The 25,164-nt window shown below is 44.5% G+C and overlaps 1 protein-coding gene across 1 annotated transcript in view; it reads right to left on the reverse strand.

The window, feature by feature from the left end:
- The window catches only part of LOC144138755 (E3 ubiquitin-protein ligase MIB2-like), an 81,341-nt gene that overhangs the window by 8,718 nt on the left and 47,459 nt on the right, over positions 1-25,164 (reverse strand). Inside the window, exons 11-19 of the mRNA XM_077671167.1 lie at positions 21,695-21,819; positions 17,233-17,344; positions 15,027-15,109; positions 13,696-13,853; positions 11,885-12,047; positions 7,653-7,804; positions 3,188-3,314; positions 1,616-1,837; positions 656-843 (exon numbers count right to left, since the gene is read on the reverse strand). Coding sequence (XP_077527293.1) covers positions 656-843; positions 1,616-1,837; positions 3,188-3,314; positions 7,653-7,804; positions 11,885-12,047; positions 13,696-13,853; positions 15,027-15,109; positions 17,233-17,344; positions 21,695-21,819 — 1,330 coding nt within the window. The remainder of the gene's footprint in view (positions 1-655; positions 844-1,615; positions 1,838-3,187; positions 3,315-7,652; positions 7,805-11,884; positions 12,048-13,695; positions 13,854-15,026; positions 15,110-17,232; positions 17,345-21,694; positions 21,820-25,164) is intronic.

Consider the following 25,164-nt stretch of genomic DNA (forward strand, 5'->3'; position numbering starts at 1 on the left):
CTCCCAATTCAATTCCTTAACTTTCTGGTTTTTTTTCAATCACATCACCAAGTTTGCTCCGTATTGCACGAGCAAGCTAATTAGGACTTCGTGCACAGTTGATACAGAAAAGGAGGCTCCTATATTTGTAACCTCGTTGGTATATTGATTCCCTAGAGCTAAAACGAATTGACTAAGTTTGTTACGCTAGAAGTCCTTTTACTCCAGCGCTTTCGTACAAGTTGGAAGGTCAGTCCGAACAACTCCGGGACAACTGCGCTTATGCATCAAATAGATTTGCTGAAACTCCCCGTGTGTACATAAAAGATCTCCGTCACTGTCACGTCCTCTCATGTGATGGCGAAAAGGGGCAGCATTACCCAAAATTGAGATTCGGTTTTGGAATGATAGAACCGCCGGTAATAGCGTTCACACCAATCAATATGGTTTAAGAGCTATGTAGTGTCCCCGGCCACAGGGTCTGACGTGTATCTGTCAAAGCACCACCCAGCTGCTTTTGTTAAAAATATTTTAGTGTAATATCGGTACAATAAGTACTCCCCGGATGCGCTTAATGTACAATACTACGTCCCCTTGTTAAAATAAATACTACATGTAATACTGCTGGGAAACGGCTTGTGTAACATTAGTGAGTACACTAGAAGGTTTAAATTACCACGCCGAAGTTTTCCATATCAGAAGCGACTCCTCCACGTCCTCGCCCAAATTGTTGGCCATTTCTAGCAGCGTGATTCCGGCGGCATTCATTTGGTGAAGATCTCCTCCGCGCTTGGCCAAATAGCACGCTAGTGCAAGACTTGTGTCTATACCCGGTTCAGGAACCTCAAGAAGACGATCGACAACCTGCAGAGGAAAGAAAACAGCATTAAAAATATATTAGCCAATTATGAGAACCCGAAATAAGGTGCAAGCCGCGACACAGAAGTAGAGTTAGCGTTAGAGGAAAGCAGACGCAATTTTTTTCAGCACAACATGTACAATTAGTGTGAAATATTACGGGGAGACGCCCTTTAGCATTCCGGGTTTCAAGCAGGCGGAAACGGTGCAAAAAAATTACACCATCTTCCCGTGGGGAACCCTGAGGAGGATACGAAGCATCATGGGGGCTCCGTGTGGTTCCATTGTGTTGCCGTTATGTTAAGTGATCTGGTGTTTAGTAGCGCCAGAGGGAATTCCACGTTCGAGTCCACACCGGTGGCAAAGGCACGCAATTACTGTTGTGTTACGGTGAGTAGGCGGTGGTGCTCGAGGTGCCGAAACTCGTCCATCACGTTCTTGTCGATGTTGTCGTCTCTGTGATAGAATCGGTAGTCTGCGTCAGCGTTGGTGAGGTAAAGGTTCTTGACGTTGGTGCACCGGCTGAGAGCAACGTACACGCCCTCCTCTTCGCAGCTTTGTCTTCTTCTCCTTCTTCACCGGTTCCCCTAAGGGAAGATGACGATGGTGGTTGAACGCGAAGCTATCTCGTGATGGATTCTTTCGTTGGCCAATCCCTAGGGGCATCCTGCCACAATCATCATCAGAGGCGCTGTGGACGGGGCACGGACGCGGGACATCCCCCGAGCAAGAGATGCTTCGCATCTAAAAGCAAGATTTGCAACAACTTTTCACGTACCGCTGCAATACATGGTGCTGTGGTGGCATTGATGGCATGAAACTGTACTTTGGATCGGTTCATAATGCTCATGTGCATAGGCGAATTCCCATCTTTGTCTGGCTTGTTGACATCGGCTCCATTTTCCACGAGTAGCTCGACGACATCGACGTGTCCTTCAGATACGGCCAACCAGAGGGGAGTACATTGCCGGTTGCTCACATCGTCGATCACACAGTCTCCCTAAGGAGAAAAAAATTCCAGTGAGTTCAATGTAAAGTTAGATTCCAGCGAGGCTTTGGGCTGCACCAAAAGTTTCATGTGTTGCGTTTTCATGCTATAAAGACAATAGTGTGGCCCTTGAAAAAAAGGGACCCGCCGCGGTGGCTCAGTGGCTAAGGCGTTGCACTGCTGCTGAGCACAAGGTCGCGGCTTCGATTCTCGGCCGCGGTGGCCGCTTTTGTGACGGAGGCGAAAAGCAAAACGCCCGTGTGCACGATATTTCGGTGCACGTTAAAGATCCCCTGGTGATCAAAATTAATCCGGACCCCTCCACTACGGCGCGCCCCATCGCCGGTGTTGCGTCGGCGTGTTAAACCCCACAATCAATCAAATCAATGAATCTTGCAAAAAAAGGGGCGATAGGTCACTACGAAGGCACGGTGATGAGAAAAAAAATTGCTTCCAATCTCGCCGTGCGAAAATGGATGTCCAGCAAGCTTGCGCTAGTCGTCTTGGGCAAAAACTGCTTTTAGTGACACTAGTACTGCCTAGCTTTCCAAGATAATCTGCAAACGTTATCTTTACCAGAAACACATGGTAGGAGAGGGGGGGTTCGCACTGTTTACAGTTGCCTTATAATTTATAATGTGGTTTCGGCGCTTGTTTTGTGGTATCCTTAAACGAACCTTAGCTCTATGTTATATGCCTGATGAGACTGATGCATGCGCTCGGCGGTTCTAAGCCTTGCCGCCTTCGGATTTTTACCCATGACAATGAAACCATTGGAGGGAGGATAGAGGTATACAGCATTGCTGTAAAATAGGCGAAGTCGCTTGAAACGAGGAGTTGGTGTGCAAAGTCACGTTCTGATGCATCCTTCCCGGTTACCTTCATCTTAAAACAGGCGCAGTACGAATGTAAGGAAAACTTAAATACGGGTATATTTGTTTATGACAAACCGATACAGAGGCCTCCTAATATGTACTATCGGCGTCTAAAGAAACGCGGACACGAGCATATGAACCGGTTCATGCAAAATTGAAAAATACTGTTTGTAGAGTTCATATAATGGCTGGCGATTGGTATGTCTAGATATCCACGTTTCCCAACTTTGTGTTTGTAACTAAGCCACGCGTCATTTTCGCTTGCATGGAAAGAAATCGCGCTATTTGTGCGTTCAGGTTCGTATTTTCGTGTTCGGATTTCGTTTGACTCCGATTGTACATCTGCACTCATACCGACAGAAAAAGGAGTCTCTTAGCTGTATAAAAAATATAGTCATGGAATACTTTTTCTGTATTCAGTTTATTTCAACAAAATTTCTCAAGTTGAGTTAAAAAACGAAATTTTTATAGCATTTGAGATATGTACCTGTTGAAGCAGGATGTTTGCCACTTGATAGTGTCCCTTCATGGCAGCCGAATGCAGTGGAGTATAGCCATACTCATCCTTCACGCCGGCGAGCTCAGGGGCCTCCGACACAATAGCCTCTGCCGCACTTTGTCAATACAGATACATATAACAAATTGCAGAATAGTCAACCTGTTTCCCACATCAATAACACAAAAAAATTATATGGACTAACTTTGCGATATACTTTGGGGTGCAAATAATAGACATATTGGCCGATGAATTCATAAAGGGGAAAAAGATACAGCAGCCGAGTTGTAAGGCTTTTGAATGAGAAAGTCGAGAAGACGTACAGGCCACTGGCAACAAGAAAATTACTGTACAACCTCAGCTTAACCACCGGAGCATGTATCTCAATTTTTATGTCTAAACAGTAGCCTTCCAATGCCACGCTGATGCTCGGTACGAGGCGATATAAACTATGCTCAAAATTCTGTTCGGCTACCTGCAAACTGCATTCTTTGATTTGTTTCTTCCGTGGAAGTCGTTAGGTGAGCCTAATTCGCAAGGTTGACAACGGAGACACGTAGTTACGAATTCGTTCCAGTTGTGCTAGCGAGGTCCCACGACTGAACACGCGTATTGCTTGATTTGCATTTTGTGCTGCGCTATCTTTAATAGCAAGCTGGACAGATAGGCAGGGAGAATAAGTCTTTCTTCTGTTTTGTTAAAGCAGCGGAAATAAAATCTATAAAGGGAGATTTTACATTCTTTTAAATGTGCTTTCCTAACTGAGTAATAATGTTTTTCCCCTACAATCACAGTGGGTTCCGTGTGGTGAAAATGTTAGCACTTAAAAAAGCATCGTTGCAATTGGTTGATATAGCAATTTGAAATGGTATATACGTCTCGTTGATATTTTTCAGCAGAATACTGTTTGTTATTCAGGTCATTGGATTTGCGATTTTGGTTTTCTCAATTAACAAACACTTCAAGTAATACGTTAGTTAAAACGAAGCTGAATTACAAGAAATTTTCTGCGAGTAGTTAACAATAGCAATACAATATTTCACAGAAATTATATAACTCGCGGCGTTCAATCACTGCAACTCGGGTAGGGCCCCAATGACATCCTACGCGTCGGCCGCGGCGGCCGCTTTTCTGATGGAGGCGAAAAGCGAAAACGCCCGTGTGTTCGAGATTTCGGCGCAGGTTAAAGATCCCCAGGTGGTCAAAATTAATCCGGAGCCCTCCACTATGGCGCGCCTCATCGCCTGCGTTGCATCGGTGCGTTAAACCTTACAATCAATCAATCAACATCCTACGCGTTTTGTACAGTGCACGCCAAGACGATCCATAGCATACCATTGGCGGTTCCAACCCAGCCTTCGCCAATAACGCTGCCTCATTTCCCTCCGTGGAACCTTGCTCCCCTACAAGTTGAAAGTGGTGTCCCAGGAATTGGCCCCCAAAAAAGCTGTGCCCCCGTCAGAAATCCTCCACATTGTTCTGGACTACATGTATAGAGCGAATTCAGCAAGAACATTTATATTCAACGATGCATCATAAACCATACAAAGCTCTTTCTGTGGACTATACATTGCGCTAACTGGTGAAATGCTTTCATTTCGTCTGGCGCGACAAACATCTTCGACAGCGGCTGAGCTCTGTACGCTGGAGGAGGCAGTCGCTTACATCTTGCGCCATGTGCCGCTCCACTGGAGCATATTCACGGACTCCAAGGAAGCTCTGCAAATTTTATCTAGGAGAAGCAGATTTCCCCCCCAGCAAATCGAAACCTGTGATATGTCATTTAATGTCATATGACATTGAATTGCAGTGGATACTTGGACACAGCGGCATCAAAGGGAACCAAAAATCTGACGAAGTCTTCTGTACCGGAAATACCGCAAGGTGTAATTGACAAAAACAGAAGCGTCTGCCGTGGCTCACCACGTTGCGGTGACTGAAAGATACCGTCTATGGAGTAACTTACAAAATACTCGCTTCTTTTTGCACACTTGCCAGAATTAAAGCCGAGACTCCTGAAACAGCTTCCTGGTAACCTGGAAATGTTATACCATCGGCTACCGCTAAATTCTGCTTACACAAATAGTTACCTATTTCGCCTTGGAGCAACGCCAAATCCCCACTGTGATAATTGGTCTTGCGCCGAAACAGTTGAACACACTTTATTAGAATATGAACCCCACATGGAACCAAAATCACACTTTTTTGAAACCATTGAACGTCTAGAACAGGGGGCAATTACTCTCAGGATTAATTTAGGACCTTGGATTTTTCCCTCGAAGCAGCGCCAAGCTCTATGGAGTTTGTTCTGCTATTTGGATGCAATTGGCCTAATTTAAAAGTTGTAAATTATGTGGCCCAAGCTCAGAATAAAAATCGAACGCATGTAAGTCGGTTATCGGGCCAAGTCCACGACAGGTTTTTTTTTTCTTTTTCATTCCCTCCGTCGCCAACCCACAGCACATAAGCATGTAGGGGACTTGTAGATGCCGGAAAAGCTCTTCCTTTTTCAATAAATAACCTTCTCTTGCTCTCGCTCGTTATCACTGTATTATATTCGCATATTCCCACCCACAGAGTATGACGCCTCCAACTATACGGCTGTGATTAGGGGTGTAGTCACCTGCGCTGAAACGCCTGTTTACGGGTGGCCAATGACTCGCATTTTGAAAGCTGTTCGCTATGGTTCTGTGGAGTTTTTCCTGGTGGTCCGGCGAATGCCACACCCGGTCAACCGGAGTTGGCCAGCCAGGTAGGCGCACTGTCATGAGATCGTAAAAGTTGCGGTACGCTATCTACTATATTTTGTCGGCCTACCGTACACATATAGTGTGACACCCACAAGCTACAGGTTTGTGACACAGATGCATTCATAAATGCTCAAACCTACATGTAGGGTGGGCAACTCTTCGTGCTACTGAGGACGCTTCAATTTCGGATGGGGAAACACTTGGCCCAGTATGATTACGTAGGCTGCGACGATGACTGCCTCAGATGCCCGTAGAACGCCCGTGCAATCCCAGGAATAACTCGCTCCACGCACTTTGAATCATCTTACCTAAGAACTACCCCACCTTAGATAGCGAAATGCTTCGTACGGGTAAGAACCAGTAAAATACAAGCATAAAAACCACTGCTCAAGGCATATTGGCAGAAAAATGAAAACAAATAAAAGAAATTCTAAAAAAACTTTGCCTTTTTCCCAATGAAAGTACAATGCAGGTTCTATGACCTTAAAAACACAAGACGTTGCTGGCCATCATATGGTCATTATCAATAACAACAATAACAACCAAAGCATGCTCAATTCTCACTAGCTAGCGAGGCCGTGAAAGACCGGCACCACCGTACCGACACGCCCCAGGCTCGGGAACAAGCTTCTGGGGCCCTGGAAAGAGGGCTCCACCCAGGTTTCTTCTGTTTAACCCTTCCTGAACCTCAATGAACTTTTACTGAACTGATCTGAGCTGAACTGGAGCACAAAGCCCTCTCCTAGTGGCCTCCAACCTGTCACGTTCTGCAGAGCCAGAGTCCACCCATTGCGGCGGAATTTTGTAATTGCATTCCTCCACTGAAATATTCTCCTCCGCCTTCTTCCAGAAACGTCTCTCAATGTACACTCTGTTACTTCTTGGTCCACCGGTTGTCATATTCCATTTGACATCATCTAATCGAGTTTGTTCTCTGATCCAGGAATTTATAATTTCCTGTCTCTATGTTTTGTTGTAATTATTATTCGTTCCATGACCCGTTGAGCCACCACAAGTTTGCCTCCCAGCGGTTTAGTGAGACGCCAAGTTTTTACATTTATACACGTATGTCCTCATCGGCACTATGCATTGGTTGTACATTCCTCTTCTGAGTAATAAGGTTTGCTTACTTTTCATAATTGGGGAGCGCTTGCCGAGTGAATCCTGTCGCATATCTATTCTGCGTCGGATTTCGCTCTTGTTTTTTGGGCCAGCACTTCTTTTAGCCCTCCGTTACATGTAGTGAAAGGGCGCTTTCATCATGTTTATTCATCATTACGTTTATTTCTTGAAATCTGTAAAGTTTTGTTTCAAAACAAGACATTTTGTAGTGAATACAGCCACGGGGGAAATCGTGAAGGTGTAAGTGGCGTGCCCTACTATAATACTAGCTTTATGAACAAGTTAGTTGTTCTCTTCTTAAAAGTACTGTTTCGTTTCTATATAACTGGCGCAGTGGCGGTGTTACCAATACTTCATCGTTATGCCAGAGGTTACTCTAAACGTGTCGATTCACAAAGCCCGACAGCTGTTTTAGATCTCAAGACTGACGGTTTTTATCTATAGCCTCGGCAAACCGTGAATCACGTCTGAAGAGCCTCTTGACAGTCTGCAATTTTTGGTGCAGTGCTAAATGTTCCCAGCACTAGCACTAGAGCCCATCACAACAAGTTCTTGCTGGCAATAAGCCGATTTGAAATACTTACGGAATGTTTCCTTTTAGCGCGGCTAGGTGAAGAACGTTGCAGCCAGCGTTGTTTTTTATGCGGAGATCCACATGAGGATCGTCCAACAGAAGAGCAAGTATGTCCATATTGCTTTCAATGGCTTCATGAAGAGCGGTGCATCCCCCGTCGTCCTGTGAAAATTTGGTAGGTACAGATATACTCAAAAAATGGTGGAATTTTCCGCAGGTACATTTTAGGTTCCGACTTTTCCTGTGATGCGTAAAAATATTACCGATACGCATGCCACAGGTCGCTACACGTTGGAATGCAATCCTCTCGGGGTATAGAGTAAATAAGTTAGGCATCAAGAGTGCTCCCCAAAGAACTTTAGAATTGCCCAGTGCGAAGATCACGAGTAAACAATAAATAGCAGCATTCCCTACGGCTGTTTCCAATTTTAACAGCGGTTACCGCAACCTTGTGACAGAAACAGGGCAATGGTTTAGAAGTCCATAGAAAGCAAAGCCCTAACTTTGTGCGTAGAAGCAACATCATTCACAATCTCTGTTACGCAATTCGACAGCGGTTAGTGAAAATTGTGGACGAGATAGGGCAACTAATTGGAAACCCATGGACAGCAAATGTCCTCACGTTGTGTCTAGAAGCAACTTGCCTACGTACAAGAAATACACCACAAAATGGTCCCAGCCCTAAAGGCTCAGGAGAAGTGTAGATTATTTTAAGAAATATGGATTGGCTCACGGTGTTAGTGAAAAAGAGTAATGAGAAGGAATGTTTACTTCGTGCTGGCAAGTTTCGTAGCGCTCGCAAAGTTTCGATGTTTCGAAGGGGTTTCCTTCTCCCAGTGTGCGCTGTGATATTACCATTCTTGGAATATGTGTATGTCGGCGGGTTGGCACTTCTGTAGTTAATCTACAGTTTCTCAGGTTTCTAGAACAGGTCATAATGGTCGTATAAATGTACCGATGCCCTACCACGTATCTGGGATTTTTTCACGGTGGTACCTTTTTTGCGTCTTCGGAGGCATTCTCACCTGCCTCCTAACTCATCCGTCGTAATGAAAGCATTCCGTAGGGTTGTAAAGAATACTTCGGTTTACCTGACTTAGCGTGCAGGTCAGACATCGTTTCTTATGCTCTGCATTTCTTTGTCAGGGGCATTTGGTGCAACGATTAATTAGAGTTAATGTGGTAGACGTGAACGGTGGGAGTGTGTACGAGATTTGGGCGCACGTGAAAGATCCCCAGGTGGTCAAAATTAATCCGGAGCCCTCCACTACGGCGCGCCTCATCGCCTGCATTGCTTCGGCGCGTTAAACCCTACAATCAATCAATCAATCAATCAATCAATCAATCAATCAATCAATCAATCAATCAATCAATCAATCAATGAACGGTGGGACTCATTTCTGTGCACCTCCGTCGCTCCGGCGTGTAGTCTTCAATGCCTCTACTGCTCTCGTGTGCTGGTATACAGACTGGAAATAAAGTGTTGATAATAATTTGCAATCGATGCCTTAATGCCAAAACGATGAGGACCGTTAGGTACTTCGGTGGCTGACTAAGGTCTCGGGTTGTGTTCATACAACCGGTGTAAATCATTACTCCTTCACCAAATCTCTTCCACTTCCGCTCTTCGTCTTGGATGAATATCTGCAGTGCCATCTACGGCATTCAAATAGCAACTCAGTTCTGTGTCAGTTGAAACGACCGCGGTTCTTGATATCCAGGGGTTGTTCTAATGGCCCCAACTTACACGGGCGTGATTCTTGGTGTAAAAACCTGCGGGGTGTTTTGCCACTGATAGGCTACGTTCCAACCGGGCTTTTTACTTTTACAGAGCAGGCGTGGTGTCCGCTTCAGTCTCTTTCGTTGCCAATGCCATTCGACATCCTTACAGAGAGTGCTCGCGTCGGACTTTATGATCATAGGCTCCACGTAATAATTTTTGACGGGGACCATTTGGGACTGCTGATATATTAACTGGATCGGTCATATACTGAAACAGTTGTCTGAGAACCTGTTGTCATCCACCTTCAGTTTTCTACTAATGTCAACTCGGCTGTTAAGTTCGTGCACCTCAGTTAATTACTACCTTCCGGCAATTGGGTAAAGTGCGGTGGGTATAGCGTGTTTACCTGTTTTGGGTTTGCTTTCACGGCGGCCGAGCTGACAAGAGCGCGGTGGGCGTGGGGAGAAAGCGCGGGAGATTCTTTTTGTTCGCCGGGCTACTGTGTTCACCCGACGAGCGGGCCCACACAAATACGTCAGTCACCCCACAATAGTTGAAAGCGATGTTAGTTTTCGAAGGAGGACATCCTTTCGTTCGTTTGGAAAACTGGCGGACGGGAGCCGTTGACTTTTTAACGACCGCAATTACCTCCATGAAAACGCGGGAACCCAACGGGAGCTGGAAGTCAGTCAAGGAGTCAAAGGTGGGAAGAGGGCACCAGACCTTCTGCCTACCACGGTTACACCGCTGAATGCTACTGGGTAGATTTTTCATTCGCTCCACGTCCGGCCCTGGCGACTCGGTGGTTGGGACGCGTCAATGGGTTGGTGACCAGGCTGTGTCGGGCGCTCGACGTATTTACAAAGCAAAGAAATTTTGGTGGTGCGGGGCACAATTATAACCGTGCCCGGTATGAACAACACTTTAAGACGACCCGCCCGAGAGCTGATTGCAGTCGTAAGGATTCTATTTGGTTAGTTGGTTTTTCTTTGTGTTATATTTGTGTTTTATGGGACACTTTCGGGTTTCGGTATAAAGTGAGAGAGGTGGTCACGTGACTATTTTGCACTCGCCTAAGTTCGTTGGTCGCTGTGGTCATCAGTGGCCTAGTGTAGGTTAATGATTACGCCATCCTCACTCTCAAATGGCGACGTCCCTTATGGTGGCGGGGTTCTGGTTGTAAAACCGGGGATTTCATATTTTGGGAAGAAAAGGAAAAAGGAGAGAGCGGCGAGTCCAGCTCCACGCGGGCTTTGCTGGACATCTTTTGTGCGATCGTGCGCCATGAGAGTTTTAAATACGTATTGTAAATAAAGTGGACATATTGAACAATTGCTTGGGGTAGCTCATCGTTTTGCCGTGCGCCATCGACCACGAGCCCCCATTTAATCGGATCATCGTTTAGATCATTGGCGACCGATCTACCTGATTAGGGTCACAGTCATGATCATCTTCTCATCATGAATTAACTATGGCCATGCTTTTAGGTGATGGTGGTAACTGCCCGGTGGCTATGCTTTATTGTTCTTCTTTGCGTTCACAGATACCAGGTGCAATACTTTTGAGTGAGTGTGAACCATTTCTTATTGCAGCAACAACAGCGATCATGAGGCCAGCCTTGAAGTTGCTCCGCGTAGCCTACCTAGTTGACCGTTATTAGCACAGCTAAAAATATCGTTGGGTGGCTGGCCTCCTGGCTGCGGTATATTCGTTCCTCTTCTGCACTACAAGAAAAACTCTTCGGTGCATCTGAGTCTGCTTATGTGGCTTGAAAGCGCGAAAATTAATTCTCTTGTCGCATTGTACGCCTCGGAAGCACCGGCTTAGTTGGCGTGCTTGCGCGGATCCCTGCGCTTAGCCGGCGCACAAACTAGCGCAGAAACCAAGTTCTATTCAAAAGGATAGCAGAAGTCACTCCGACACTTCCACCGAACACCAGAAAAATGACGGCTTGGCCTTTTTTTTGCACCCTGAACACTCGAATTGTTCTATTCCCCCCGAAAACTCTCAATAAGCGCAGGCAACCTGAGCACTTCACCTGTCGCGCAACGAAGTGACGAGTCACGCGAGCCCACTACAACTCCGCCTAATGTAAGCGAAACTGACGGCTTCGCCCCGCCGCTCTAGTGCCACGAGTAGCACGATCCTTTTACGGTCCAAAAATTAAAGGCGCGTAAACTTCTATGGGATGCGCAGATCTGGTGTAAGTTTAGTTATCAGATTTCGGCCTCCTTCGTTTCCAGGAGGCTGGTAAAAGCATCTTACAATCGCATCTGCAGAAACATCGTTTCTTATCTGAAGCCTTAGCAATGTGAAAAAGGAAATTCAGTTTTCTAACTACAGTGCCCAGGCAATTTGCTAAGTATTTTGCAGGTGATATTCTATATTTGTACAAAGTCCATTTAAAAACGTTCACTTCAAAACCACATCCATTCGTCGAAAAAAAAAACGCTTTCTAATTCTAAATAGCCAAAGCGGCACCACACACCTTTAAAATAGGTGTAGCAAAATGACCTCACCTGAATATTTACGTCAAGCACGCCTGCATACTTCACGAGCACACGGACGCAGTTAACAAAAGCTTTGCTGGTGGCAATATGTAGAGCTGTACGGCCCCATTTGTTGGTCGCATTGATTGTCACACCCAGTGAAAGCAGCAATTGTGCAACCATAGGTTCATTCCTGAAAAAAAGCAATCGAGTAATGCTGATCATGCTAGAGAAAAATGGGTGGTTCTGATTGCTCTGATGTTTCGCAAGTACAGCCGAACTCAAAACAATTTGTTTCTAGGAGTTATTATATTTTGGCTCAGTTGTAGGGCGATCATAACAGCTCAGTTTACCAGCTGTACATACCGGACACGTGAAAATATTTCCTTTTCGAAATGCTTGTAACCGAAGCAACAGTTTTAAATTGATGATTACATTTCAGAACACTTGAAATAGAAACGTAATTTGGAATTATTGGTTTCCTATCCCCACATTTTCGTAACTTAATCGGTCAGTCGTAGAAGTGGTATCTTATCACGGTAATAGAGGAACAAGAAGAATTTCTAATTTTTGAGAAACAACGTATCAAGACACGCCGACGTTGCAGCAATATTTCAGTGTGTTGCTCTTGATGTATAAAAATGAAAATAAATGGGGTGTCATTGTAATGCAACCATACACTATCCTTTCCTTTTGCCTAATGGTTTCTTTGTATAGCCTTCTCAGTGGAAGACTTTATGGCGCTACTAAATATTTTCATATAACTCGTTTGCGACATCATAGTGGGTAGAATGTGTCCTGCCTCATATAAATGTTACCTGCGTGGATCTATACGGGTTCGGTATGCGGGAGTTACTGGGCGCATTGGAATCCCGTAAGAAATTATACCGGGACGTGGGGACTCCTGTATCAGTCGTAAAATAGTTGCGGGTCGCGATACCGGTGCTATAGAGCAAATCACCGGAGCTTTTGCGCTAGTAAAGGGGTTTTGTTAGGGCGTACAGGTCGTATAAAGTGGTGTTAAAAATTTGTGGGGTTTTTACAGGTCTCGGAAATCTTGAAAGTAAACGGAAGTCTTCCGATTCCCGGAAGTGTCTAAAGTTGGTAATTCAGGATATCCAATTACTTTTCGAGACATTTTTTTGTGTTCTGTATAGTGTGCATTTATATAGAACTCCCAAATATTTATTGTAAATCCCCGTTGCATCATAAGCCATGCGTTACGATGTCTCAGTGTGTTGCAATGCTGCGCAATAATAAATGCTCTGCGTTGCAAACTCACGGATGGTAGGTGCAATAATTGACCTCGTTGCCGTTTTTTTTTCACATGTAAACAACTGTCTTCGTATATGAAGACGCACAGGAGCACCTGGGATGCGCCATCATGCAAGACCACCATGCTCAGGTTGTGTCGCAGCATAGATCAAGCGAAAACTAAGCTTGACCACCCCAAACTTTAAGCGTCACCCATAAGACAGCTTTACATAAAACCCGCACTTCTGTATAGCTGTCTTCTGTACGGATACTCAACACATTTCCTGTATGCCGCCATTCCTACATCCCTGCTATATGATTCATGCCCTGTATAAGTCCTCCTGTACAAATCCCACACCACTTAGATCGTGTATGGATGCTATCTTCTCAAACTCCTGTTTTACAACCGCATTGCATATGGGATATTGCGGTAGCGAAAGCTACAAAATAGGGTAGAAAAATGAGGTACGACAAGGTCTGTCTAGTTTCACTTTGCATTGTTTGTGACCGCTAAGCACTAAGTACTACCAAACGTTGTTTTCGCTTCGTACGTTGCAACTTGGCAAAATGTTATAGGTTTCACCAACCCATGCACTGCGTAATGCAATGGTGTGTCCCCATCGCCATCTTCTTTCTCCAAGTCAGCGCCGCATGTTGCCATCAAACGGACGGTTTCAACTCTACCAGAGTGGCAGGCAAGGTGCACTGGCATCCCGTTCACTCGCTTCTCCTCTCTTGGGCTACCCTGTGTTGACGAAAGATACGGCACAAGTGTTAAAAAATCGGTGGATACCATAAAGAAAGCATTTGATGTTTAAATCGCATTTATTGTGTTTGTGACTCCAAAGAACAGTTGCAGGGGCACCACATAAAATATTGCACGGCGACCTGGTCCTGGTATAACTCGTTTCAAACGAACTAGCATGTAAATTTTTTTAATGTGTTAGTGTGCGCGGAATTGTGTTACATTTTTCACAATGATGAGCAGCGGGGAGTGCGAAGGTAAACAGCTTGATGGCGTGTGTTTATGATTCCCTTTTGCATTCAATGCTAGCATGCTGTCCAGAACCAAACTGCAAGCGCACAAGAACCCACCAACTGTGAAAGGCTTCGCAGTGAGGGCGACAGGGGCCTACACATGTGAAGGCGTGCGTTATCTAATGCAGCGCACCCAGTGGCATGCGTAAGAAATTTTGCTACCGCAGCACCCGCAGCAGCACCAGCAACAACAGTGCCGGGAAAGTGGGGAGATGAGGAAAAAAGCTTTGCTTTTGAATGTCTCGTTTACTGCCTAAACTGTCTTTGCTTATAAAGCCACCCACTCTGTACTTATTCATCTAAGTTATCAAAAAGTCAAAAGCTTTGTCACTGGTGTCACTTTCAGTTCTGTCTGAACATAACTGCTACCAAGGTAAATATTGGGTATAAAATTTTTTTCTTACTCTTGTTCAACACCCTCGGTGGAAGTATGTTTTCGACTGCTGCGAATGAAGCAAAGTTCTTCAACTTAATGCCGACCTTTTTGTGAATCTGTTGCCCTCAATATAACAACACAATGCTTGATCTTTGGAAGTTCGAACATTGCCAGGGTTAAATGTGCTCTGCTTTAAAGAATATGCACTCAGCTATGAACATGGAACATGGTGTAGGCGGTATGCGACGATAAATTTGTGGTGCCAATATTTGCTGTTTCGTGTCAAACGTCTAATCATGGCTCGTAAGCTTACGGCAGTGTTCTGGAAAATCGAACGTGCTGTCCTGGTTACTCTTTTTAGATCTACATGGAGAGTGTGTGTGTCAGTGGTCAAATATATTGCGGTAGAAGTGAAGGGAATAACCAATTTAGGGACTGACATGTCAAAAAAGTTGACAATAAGGCGAATTAAACGTGTTCAGGAAGCACGAAATTGGCTCTCACCTCATTAGACTCTATGTTAACCCAGTCACGAGTGACGCGAACAAGTCCCTCCATGGGATTCTCATCAGGACCGCATAATTTTCCTGCAACAAAAAAATGAGTGTATTTAAAATGAGAGCAAATGCCCACAAAGTGGATGAAAACAAAAATGAAACAAGGAAGCGCCAGCGAAAAACTCACCGTTCTGTGTGACAAAATGGCTTAAAAATAACATTGCTAGCATACGTCCCTGCATGCCATTGCAGCTATACCTCAGTGAATAGGAAATTCCGATGATGGTTTCCTTTATTTATTTATTTATTTATTTATTTATTTATTTATTTATTTATTTATTTATTTATTTATAATTTCTTTATGAAAGAAATAATAGATTATTTACTTATTTATTTATTTATTTACTCAGAGGGCTCTTACTGGGTTACAGAGGGGTGGGTACAGTGGATGAAAGTGGTAACATTGTAGAAGTAGAGGCAGTGGGTGCAAAAATTTTCACAAACCAGGTTACTGCGGAACATAAAAATAAAGGCCCATTATGAATGATGCAGGATCTTCAATGGACACAATGCGGTGGTTGAAGTGGCCTCATCCTCCAGACGTTTTGGGGAGAAATGATTCTGAGTTTGCTTTTGCGTGGTCAAAGAAAGTGGCAACCTTGAACTGATGGTCAATGCGGGGCGAGTTGTACGGGAGACCTGGGCGCGTCTCAGATGGGTTGTGGAAAAAGATAGGGAAACAGGGAAAGAAGTAACATTTTTCGACGATTGTGTACACTTGGTAGATCAAGGTTATTCTTTATTATGGGAACACGGGAGGAACGGGAATAGTCAGAAACTATGAATCACGCAGAGCGGTTCCGTGTAGATTCTAGAAGAGAAAGTAGGTTTTGTTGTGCAGCGTCCCATACTGCCGACGGATCCTCCACTTGAGAGTGAATTTGTGTCCAATAAAGTATTAGCTTAAGGAACGATGTGCCATGTGAAGAGTAGTGGCGACTTTACCCTGAAGAACGGTTTTCATAACTTCAGACGTTAAAATGTGTGTGTTCTATGTCAAATCATTGCTGATGTGAAGCCCAAGATACTTGTATGAACTAACACATTCAAGAAGTGCTGTAATGAAAGGGCTGTTGTAATGAAAGGGCTGCGGAAGGTAAGGATAGAGAGAAATGGTCTTACTTATTTTGCATTCGTTTATGGTAAGTGTCATGTGGCATTTGCTGCACCATTCTGAGATAGTGTGAAGATTGGTCTGAAGTTAATGTTGTCCGTTTTGTCATACATTTCAAGATAAATAACGTCAATCATCACAGAATAGTGTTATGGAGGAGTGAATATCATTCGGAGGGCCATTATATATAATAAAAAGAGCAGAGGAACTACTAAGAAACCCTGCCGTACACCACGCTTAACAACAGTAAAGGAAGAATCGCATTCCTTAGGCGCATGCACGCACGCACGCACGCACGCGAACAACCACACCACAAAGCATATAAGCGGTTAAGTTCAAATTTAAATGTTCTCCGACCCATGTGTCACTCCGGCAGAAATTATGTTGGCAGTGACAATGAAGGCACGAATACGTGGTTCTTCGAATAGAGAGCTTCTCTTATAGATATTTTCGAACTACTCCCATTACTCGTGCAAAATACTAGGTGGTGATATTTACAATTCGAATAGATAGTTGGCTAAAATTTGTGCACTTTATCTTAATAAAAGCACATGATTTGTAAACACATCTGCGGGCCACATGCTTAATATTTCGATACTCGCCAGTTTGAAAATGAGTGTTAACTAGATGGGAAGCCCCGTGTACGCAGTTAAATGTAGGGCAAAAATTTGTTGCGCTACTGCAGATTGCTGAACGTTGTTACGTGCAGAGCATCACTGTTCGGATGCCCTTGACATTTTAAACTTCTGCTGCTACAAATAGGTGAATATGGAAGCGGTTCCCAACACACTCAAAATGTGGCTGGTTTTTTGTGCACGTAAGAAACAAAAGAAGCCCTAAACATCTCTACGCGTGTTTGATTTCTTGCAAAATACAACATTGACCTTTATCTGTTGCTGGTGAAGGCGTTACATATTACTGTTCTTGGATAAACCCCGGTCACAAAAATTAAAAAAAAAATTATTGATAAAATATGTACAGTACTCACCCATCCAAAGATAAGTACAACACAGGAAAAAGTAAATTATCAGACGCTTACCATCTGCGGTCTTGCTTTCACTGCTTCCAGCCTTCGAGTACATGCTGTCATCAGGCAATTGCTCGTCTCCCCCTTTGCAAGAGGCCGCTGGTACTTCGCTAAAAAGGCGCCCCTAGTGAAGATAATTTTTTCTACGGTTATCTATCAGAAAACAGTCCTATTACTTTACGCTACTGAAACTTTTTCATGATTTTTTCTGAGATAATTATTACAAATATTGGCATGCCATTTGAATTGTTCTTGAGAAATGGTACATAAAGGCCGCGCACGGAATATAGACCGATATAATGGGGGGCTGTGATAGTTGGCAGAGCCCAATGCAAACCATGGATGGTTAGACCCTGGCTCTCTAGCTGCTTACGGTAGTTCAAAAATTTATGTGTTTAAGTTTTTCTGAGGTTCATCGTAAAAAACAAAGTCAGCCTGCACAACGGTGATGCCTGATATCATTGCACAGTTGTGTTCGTCTGAATCAGCTAAACTCTACGACCGCCACATAAGTCACAGAGAACCCTGCACCCTGTGTATATACATAGAACCCCTGAGCCGAAGACCAAATCAAAGACAAAGCAAAGTATATAAGTGCTCTATTTGTACAGTTCCCTATTCACTCTTTGGATACCTTATCGTCCGTCGCAGCAATGTCATTGCCGAGGGCGCTCCCCCCCGTCGCAGACCTGTACTACCAGTTCTTGTTGTTCTTCTGGGCGATTGCATTCTCGCCTGGAAGTTTGGCGCTCTATGATAAGCCACCTCTTAATAAGGCGTCCGAATTTTTTTCTTGGTCGCACCATATCCCCTGTGCACAGCACAGAATCAGATAGACTTGTGCCGCCACCGCGGTGACTCCGACTTTTATTAGCGCAGGTGGGTATTTTTCTCGGTTGTGTTTGTATGCTTTTTCTCCATTCAAATGCCTATGTTTGTAATCTGCAGTTCTGTGTAGCACGTGCCCCACTCCTTATGCCCGATTTCTGGACCAGCCAATACGTGGGTACGAGCCATTACAAGGACAAACAACAACAATGACGACGCCGGGCGCCAAACGCTGACTGGCACGCGCTCAATATTTGTTTTTTCTTTCTGTTTGCAAGGCCCTCACCTTGCTCAAGCCCACGCGCAAGCCTAGACGACACCGCGCGCTCTCACAAGGCGCATGTTCACGTGAGCTCTGCATTTTTTTGGCATTTTTTCTGTTTGTTGAGGGCACACCTTAGAGCTTAAACACCCCTGCTGTTAAATTCCTAGTGAATGTTCCACATAGGTACGTTACACGTTACGAAAGCCCACGCGCAAGCTTGGGCGACACCGCTGATCTCACCAGACGCACGATCCGAAGAGCCTAAACAGCTTGACTGTTACAAGTAGTTACGAGTAGATTTCGACGATACTAACACATTCTGCTCCTGGGCCATCTGTTGCAATAAGGGTCCTCAGTTTCCGTGGTATACAAAAAGGTTTCGTGGCTGTTCCTTCGCCACTTTGCTTTCTTAGGAACCCGATGAATCCCGATGGCAGGTTTCTTTGGCATAACAGTTTCACTGTTCTCCATATACACACCGTAAGTATGTTAAGTTTCTTGGTTGTACGTTGTCGATGCCAGCAAAAGCAATTTCATTTTACTTTTTGTTCTAGCAATACCGTCCCTATATATAGTGCTTTGAATGTAAGGTTATTGTCGGAGTTGATTGGCAATTTTTCGCACAACATCATTGAAAACAGTTGCAGACCAAATATCGCCATGCGGTGCATCTCTGCAGTTGTGGGTGATTGAGAGGTGTTTTTTACTCTTACGGATTTTAAAAAATGTGGTTGCACAAAAAGTTTCACAAGAATGGTAGGTCTCTAACCGATGTAACCGATGTGAGGGTTATTCAAAATCGCAATGATTAAGTCGTGGGAAGCAGGGTCGAATGCTTTCTTGAAGTCAGTGGTAAGGAGTACTCCTGGTGATAACTTGATGTTGTTTTTCTACCTCTTTCCTATCATTGCTCTGTAATAAGTGCAAGCTGCCATGAGTGATGAAGCAGGGCCAAAAGCCGGTTTATGCGGTGTCTTTAATGTGGTTATGCGCCTGATCGAGTAGGTAGATGAGATGGATAAGTTTCATGCGCTGCATCAACTTGTAGAGAGTGGGCATAAGTGAAATAGGGCAAAGTTTGGAAACGGCAGTAGAGAGGTTGTCAGGCTTTGTGATTGGATGCATGGCAGAGTGGTTCCATTCAATTCTGAGTATGCCAGATTCTCATATTTTGTTAATTTCTACTTACAGCTGTTCGATGGCTTGCTCGTCAAGGTTGTGGAGCATTTTCCAAGTAATGTTGCATTTTTCGGCACCGCTCTTGGTATTAACAGCCTCAAATGTCGTTAGCAGTTCTTGAATGGGGAAGAATGTGTTCTTCGCCTTCATGTGATCATTGTAGATTGGGGCGTAGACACTCGAATCGTAAGTTGTCTTGTGGGGAAAATGTTTCGGCTGCAATTATTTCGAATTCGTCTGTGTCTATAAACAGGAAGTGGCCGGTATTTCGTGATGTTAAGAAATTTAGTTTTACTGAAGAAAGCTATGTGTGTGCACCACAGCTTGTAGGAAACGGTCCGCTAATTGTAGCTTGCGCAGTAGTCAACGAGCGAGCTCTTTTCTCGCTGGATCCTTTTTGAGTAGGTGTTTAAATTCTTGCAATGGCAGAAGTATTGAAGGTGGACGGTTTTGTGGCTATCCCAGAGGTTGATCACGTGTTTGTCAGGTGTCGGAGTGTTTTCCCAAACGCCAATATGCCCGTTCGGAAGCTTGAGCGCCCGAGCTTGAGCACTCCCCCTCTATTTAAGTTGTTGTGGTAAAAGTGTACATAAACCGCAATTAGGGAGCGAAAGCGTTTCTAGTCAACCATTGTGTGTTGTATATTGCCACAGAAGGCTAAATTTTCCGAAGTGATCCGTAAAGGTTGTTCACCGAGCCCATCAGATCTGCGCTACAACGCCGTTGGCGAGCTGCACTTTGTGTGGCCACGTCAAGGTGGAGTATAGTGTCCCTCTGATTTGCGTGAAGCACGTGACGGAAAGGGTAGTCGAGGACGTTTTGAAGATCTAGTTCTGCTCTTTTAGCGTGCTTGGCCATGAAAGAACGTTGTGTTATGGCCCCATGCCAGGTTTTAGCTTCAAACAAACAAACAAACAAACAAATAAAAACTAGATACATAAATAAAAATAATAACAAACGAAATAAAAAAAATTGTCCCTGTATCTGCAAACATCGCTCTAAATTCCGCCGACAAATTATAGCTTTCAGAGTCCTCTGCTTAGTAAATGCCTCTCTTATGCGTCCACTCCTTACGCCCTTTCCCGCCCGCCTCGCTCCATCTCCAGATGAGCATGGAGGAGTTTTGCTAAAGTCAATTCCGTTAATTGCACCAGAATGCTACTACTCAAAGGCAGCCGAGGTTTCGCGAGTTTCTCGTAATTACAACAGTCAAAATACTTCAGAAACTTCACTGGTGGCTGTATTTAAAGTTATTTTGAGACATAATTTGCACGTTTCGAACAAATGCTTTGGGGTCTCACTTTACCAGCAGGTCGGTCATGCTGAGGCGAATTGATGCAGAAAAATCGCATAAAAATGCCTCTCTGTGCTCGGCAAGGTATGTTTACATACCTTGCCGATCCGCATTATCAAAGGGACATAAATTGCTGTTATAGTGTTTCTCTAAGCCGTACAGCACGTCTATTTAGAGTATATCTGGAAAAGGCAAAGCTCCTGTGACATTCGGCCGGTTGTGAACACCTAATTGTCCTTTGCGGTAGGCCTAAAATACCGGTATCAAATATTCTCACAAACCATGCCTTCTGTTTTTTTTTTGTACTTTTGTGTTTTGTCGTCCGGTCTTCCCGCTCCCAGATCTTTTATCCGTTTACAAAGCGAAGCGCGTTGTTTCTTGTCTTTGTTTTGTTTGTCGCATAGCAGGCTATCTTATTTGATAGGGAAAACGCTTTGCCCTGTCGACATCAAGGTGATACGGTTGTCTCTGATTGCCGGTGTTCTGAATGTACATCGACGGTTTCAGAAATAATCACCCGGAAAGAAAAAATGCTCGCAGGTCAAACGCTGCGACATTTGATTCCCCAACGCTCGCCAGCCAGGTCATTTTGTACAGTTGTCCTTCGCCGCTTCTGTATTATTTGCGCCGTTAGCGGCGCACAAAGTCGCTCCACGAAACTTTTCTACCTTGAACAAAGCCACGTCGTCCGCCGCTACGAACAATATTTTGTGGACGTAAGATGAAGAGGCACTTGTGTTAATAAACACAAAATGTCGGGGAAAATACAAGTACAGAAATGAACGGCTACATCCTGGCAGACAAAGCGACGCTCAAAAGTTTCAGAAAGGAACGTTATCGCCATACCGCTCACCCTTGAAGTTTACAAGCAGTAAAGTGCAGAAATCCAGGCTCATAATTGGACTCACCGTGCTAGAAACACCGAATGAGTTAGCTGGTGTGTCTTCCGCCGAGCTCACGACCACCCTTGGGAGGATTCCAGCAACAACATCACAAAGGCCACTTTCCTTGGCAGCTTTCCCAAGCAGGTCACCTATTTGGGTGGCAACGCAAAACGCTTGTTTTCATTCTTTTTTTACTGGACGTGTGTGCAGAATAGAATCTTTGAAAGCGTTGAACGCACAGGTAAAACAGCTGTTCCTCTCTTGGCTTGGAATTTTGTAAGTTTATGCCGACCCTCACACGTTCCTTGTCTTGAAATCTTCTTACAAGCCAAAGCATACGTTGGTACTGAAGCGTGTCGTTGTTGTTCGCGTAACCCGCTTGTTTTTGCTCCCTCCAGTTGATAAGAAACAAAATACGGGTATTCCACTTTCATTGGTGCAGCATTTATTTGTAGCAAGATTTTGAGGCATACTTTGTCATTATCCTGAAGTGAAACCGTTTATACGTAACAAACGATGATCTACGAGAAGTTTTTCACATAACTAGAACAAACTTTTATTACATAACTGGAAACATTCTTAAAACGCAGTAAATTTCACGAGGTAGCTTTTTAAGCTAGGATGGCTGCGCGTATACGAACGTTCCTGTCACCGCGGTTTCTGCCACTTCATCACACTTTTTTTACTTTTATGGCGCAAATGGATACTATGCCTGCCATGTGTGTTTCCACGCTGGCTTTCTGACTCAGTACCGCGACTTTGGATGTTATATCCTGCGAGTCATATGACTGTTCGCAGTAAAAATGAACTAAAATGGCGGCTTACCTGCGTTGCTAATTATGCGAAAATATGACGAAGCGACCGTTTGTGTCAATGTATGCTTTGGCTGGCGTATCGCGGTAATCGAATATAAACACGTATTACCTCACGCGCTTTCTTGTAATTAGTAGTAAGCGGATTAAGTGGGTGGCGTTTATATCCAAACGCAGCGCAAGAGACAGCACAAAGAAGAGCGAGGACCACGATACGAGCGCGAACTTATGGCTAGGTTGGTCGGGAAAACGACCTGCAACATACCGTCGGACCGACCCCTCATGCTGCTTGGTAAAGTTGTTTGTCAACTAAGCTAAAAAGGCAAGTCTGCATTCTACTGGTGTTTAAGAACTGCACTTTCATATACGTTTGAGGCAATGAATTTTTTCTTACAGAGGCGGGCTGTAATTGACTGCACTTGTAATTGATGGCGACTATCCCTAAAAGCACCTGTTCAAGGTGTAATGAAAGAATATTATTTTTACCCCGTACTGGATGAAAACCTCACCTGATAGACTGCAAGGAATATGTCACTGTGGACATTTGTTCATTGAGAGTGCACGACGCTAACGCCAAATCTTCACACACCTTCCAGTCTGGCTTTTTTTTAATATACCACATCATTTTTCAACACGCTAGACAACACTTTTTCGAAATTTGACGTACTAATGCGGATGCCTTGAGCCACTGCCGAAGTAGGCATCTCCCTGCAATCACGTGGTCTTTCTGCAGACGGTTTTGCACGTACCCGCCAGTTTGTTTGTAAGAAAAATCTTCACCTAAGCACTACACTAATTTTCGAATATGAACATATGAATTTGACCATATACCCCTTCGTCCAGTTTACCAGAGCCCTAATGTTCACCCCTTATACATTGGGGTCTGCTGCACGTTCGAACCCATTCCTACCCAATCCAACCCCACTGTCCCATCGCATCGCTTTAGTATTCCTTGAAAATACGGGAAGCAAGCGTTGTTGCTTAGTATAATTAGCATGGTGTCTGCTAAGCTTTAGCTCAAGTGGTCTGTTAGATTTGGGCCACTGGCCGGACAAAAACGGAGGATACGTTGCATACTTTCCTCGCAGTCGATGTACCATGCGCGGTATTGCAAGTAAGGATTTAGGGTGGTGTGAGATGCTCCGTCAGCCCTGTCATCTTCACAAAGATAGCCGAAAAACAAGCACTTCTGAGCCACTATGGCGAACTACAAGGGCTGCCGTCATTTACCCATAAAAAAGGACTCCAAGCATATTATTGGTGCTATGGGACTATTTGTTTCCAGAGAATGTACAGACTACTCAGGCGAGGAGGGACTGATTGCTCAGAGTTACAAGCACGGCGCTACAAGGTCCATTCACCGGCGTTTCGACGAGGTTCGCCGCACTACGTACACTTCAGGGTGCTTGACATATTGATTGTGACCCCAGGTGTATGTGCAGGGGTATTTAAGATGAGCTCTAAATTTTTAGCGAAATGTCCTACACTGCATGGTGGTGGCTAAAGAAAGTACTTTGTATGTTTTTGAATACATTATTCAGCGGAGAAGATGGCTACAAAAGCAATTTTCTGCTATTCAAAGCCAGAGAGCCTGACTTAAAAAAACTACATTTTTAAGTTACTCTTGCTTGGAATATTCGGCTTCGATCGCAGAAGTAAAAATTACCGATTTCGGTTGTTAATGAAAAGACAAACTCTATACTCGGTTACAACTCAAGAACGGCACCACCTCGTGTAGTGTATCACTCCGCCAAAGCGCCGGACCCGTGACGTCAGTGCGCGCGCGTTTTGAAAGGGGTTTGCTATGAATGCGTGATATCGTCTGCCTTGTCTCACGCAGTTTGTTTGTCGTCACTGGAGTCGTTTATAAGCATATTAAGTCCAAAAAATCACGGGAACGGCTCACGCCATGTTCAAAATATTCCTAGTAACGCCCTACTTGTGCCGCGCGGAAAAACATCCGGCTACGGTGATAAGGCCCAGCGGCAACTCCCGGTGCCGTTCTTAAGTTGTCACCGAGTATAGGCATTGATTTAAAGGTCAATGTTTCTGCCAGCGGCTCTACGAGATGAGTAGTGTTGCCATCATCATTCATCAACAGCCTAGTGAGTTCCACTGCTGGCCGAAGGCCTTCTCCCATTTACTTCCATCCACTTCTGTACTGCGTGGCTGGAGTCCACTGTTGGCCACCGAATTTTTCTATTTCATCATGTTATTGGCCTTCCCCTTCTTCTAAACTCATCGCTCGGTATCCAATCTGTTTTTCTAATTTTCCACCGAGGGTCGGTTCGTCATGCTACAAGGCCAGCACAAGTCCATTTTGTTCTCTTTACTTCAACTACGATACTTCTACTCCAGTTTGTTGCCTGATTAAGGAAGCTCGTTTCCTGTTCCAAAGTGTTACTCCTATCATTAATCGTTCCCTGGCCCATTGGGCCGATGTAAGTTGATTTTCAATTGTGTAGGAAAGTGCCAAGCTACAGCTCCGTATGGCATCACCGGCAGTATGCACTGGTTGAATATTTTTCCTTTGTGTATATAGAGGTGGCTTATTCTTTGTTATTTGGTAAGGGCTTTCCGAGTGCTCCCCAGCCCATACCTATTCTGCGCCAGATCTTTTTCTTGTGGTTAGGGTCAGCACTTACCATTTGTCTGAGGTAGTTTTATTCTTTTATTTCTAGT

Source organism: Haemaphysalis longicornis, unplaced genomic scaffold (genome assembly GCF_048455015.1).
Source record: "Haemaphysalis longicornis isolate Haplotype H1 unplaced genomic scaffold, Haemaphysalis longicornis Haplotype H1 scaffold_5, whole genome shotgun sequence".
Classification (NCBI taxonomy): domain Eukaryota; kingdom Metazoa; phylum Arthropoda; class Arachnida; order Ixodida; family Ixodidae; genus Haemaphysalis; species Haemaphysalis longicornis.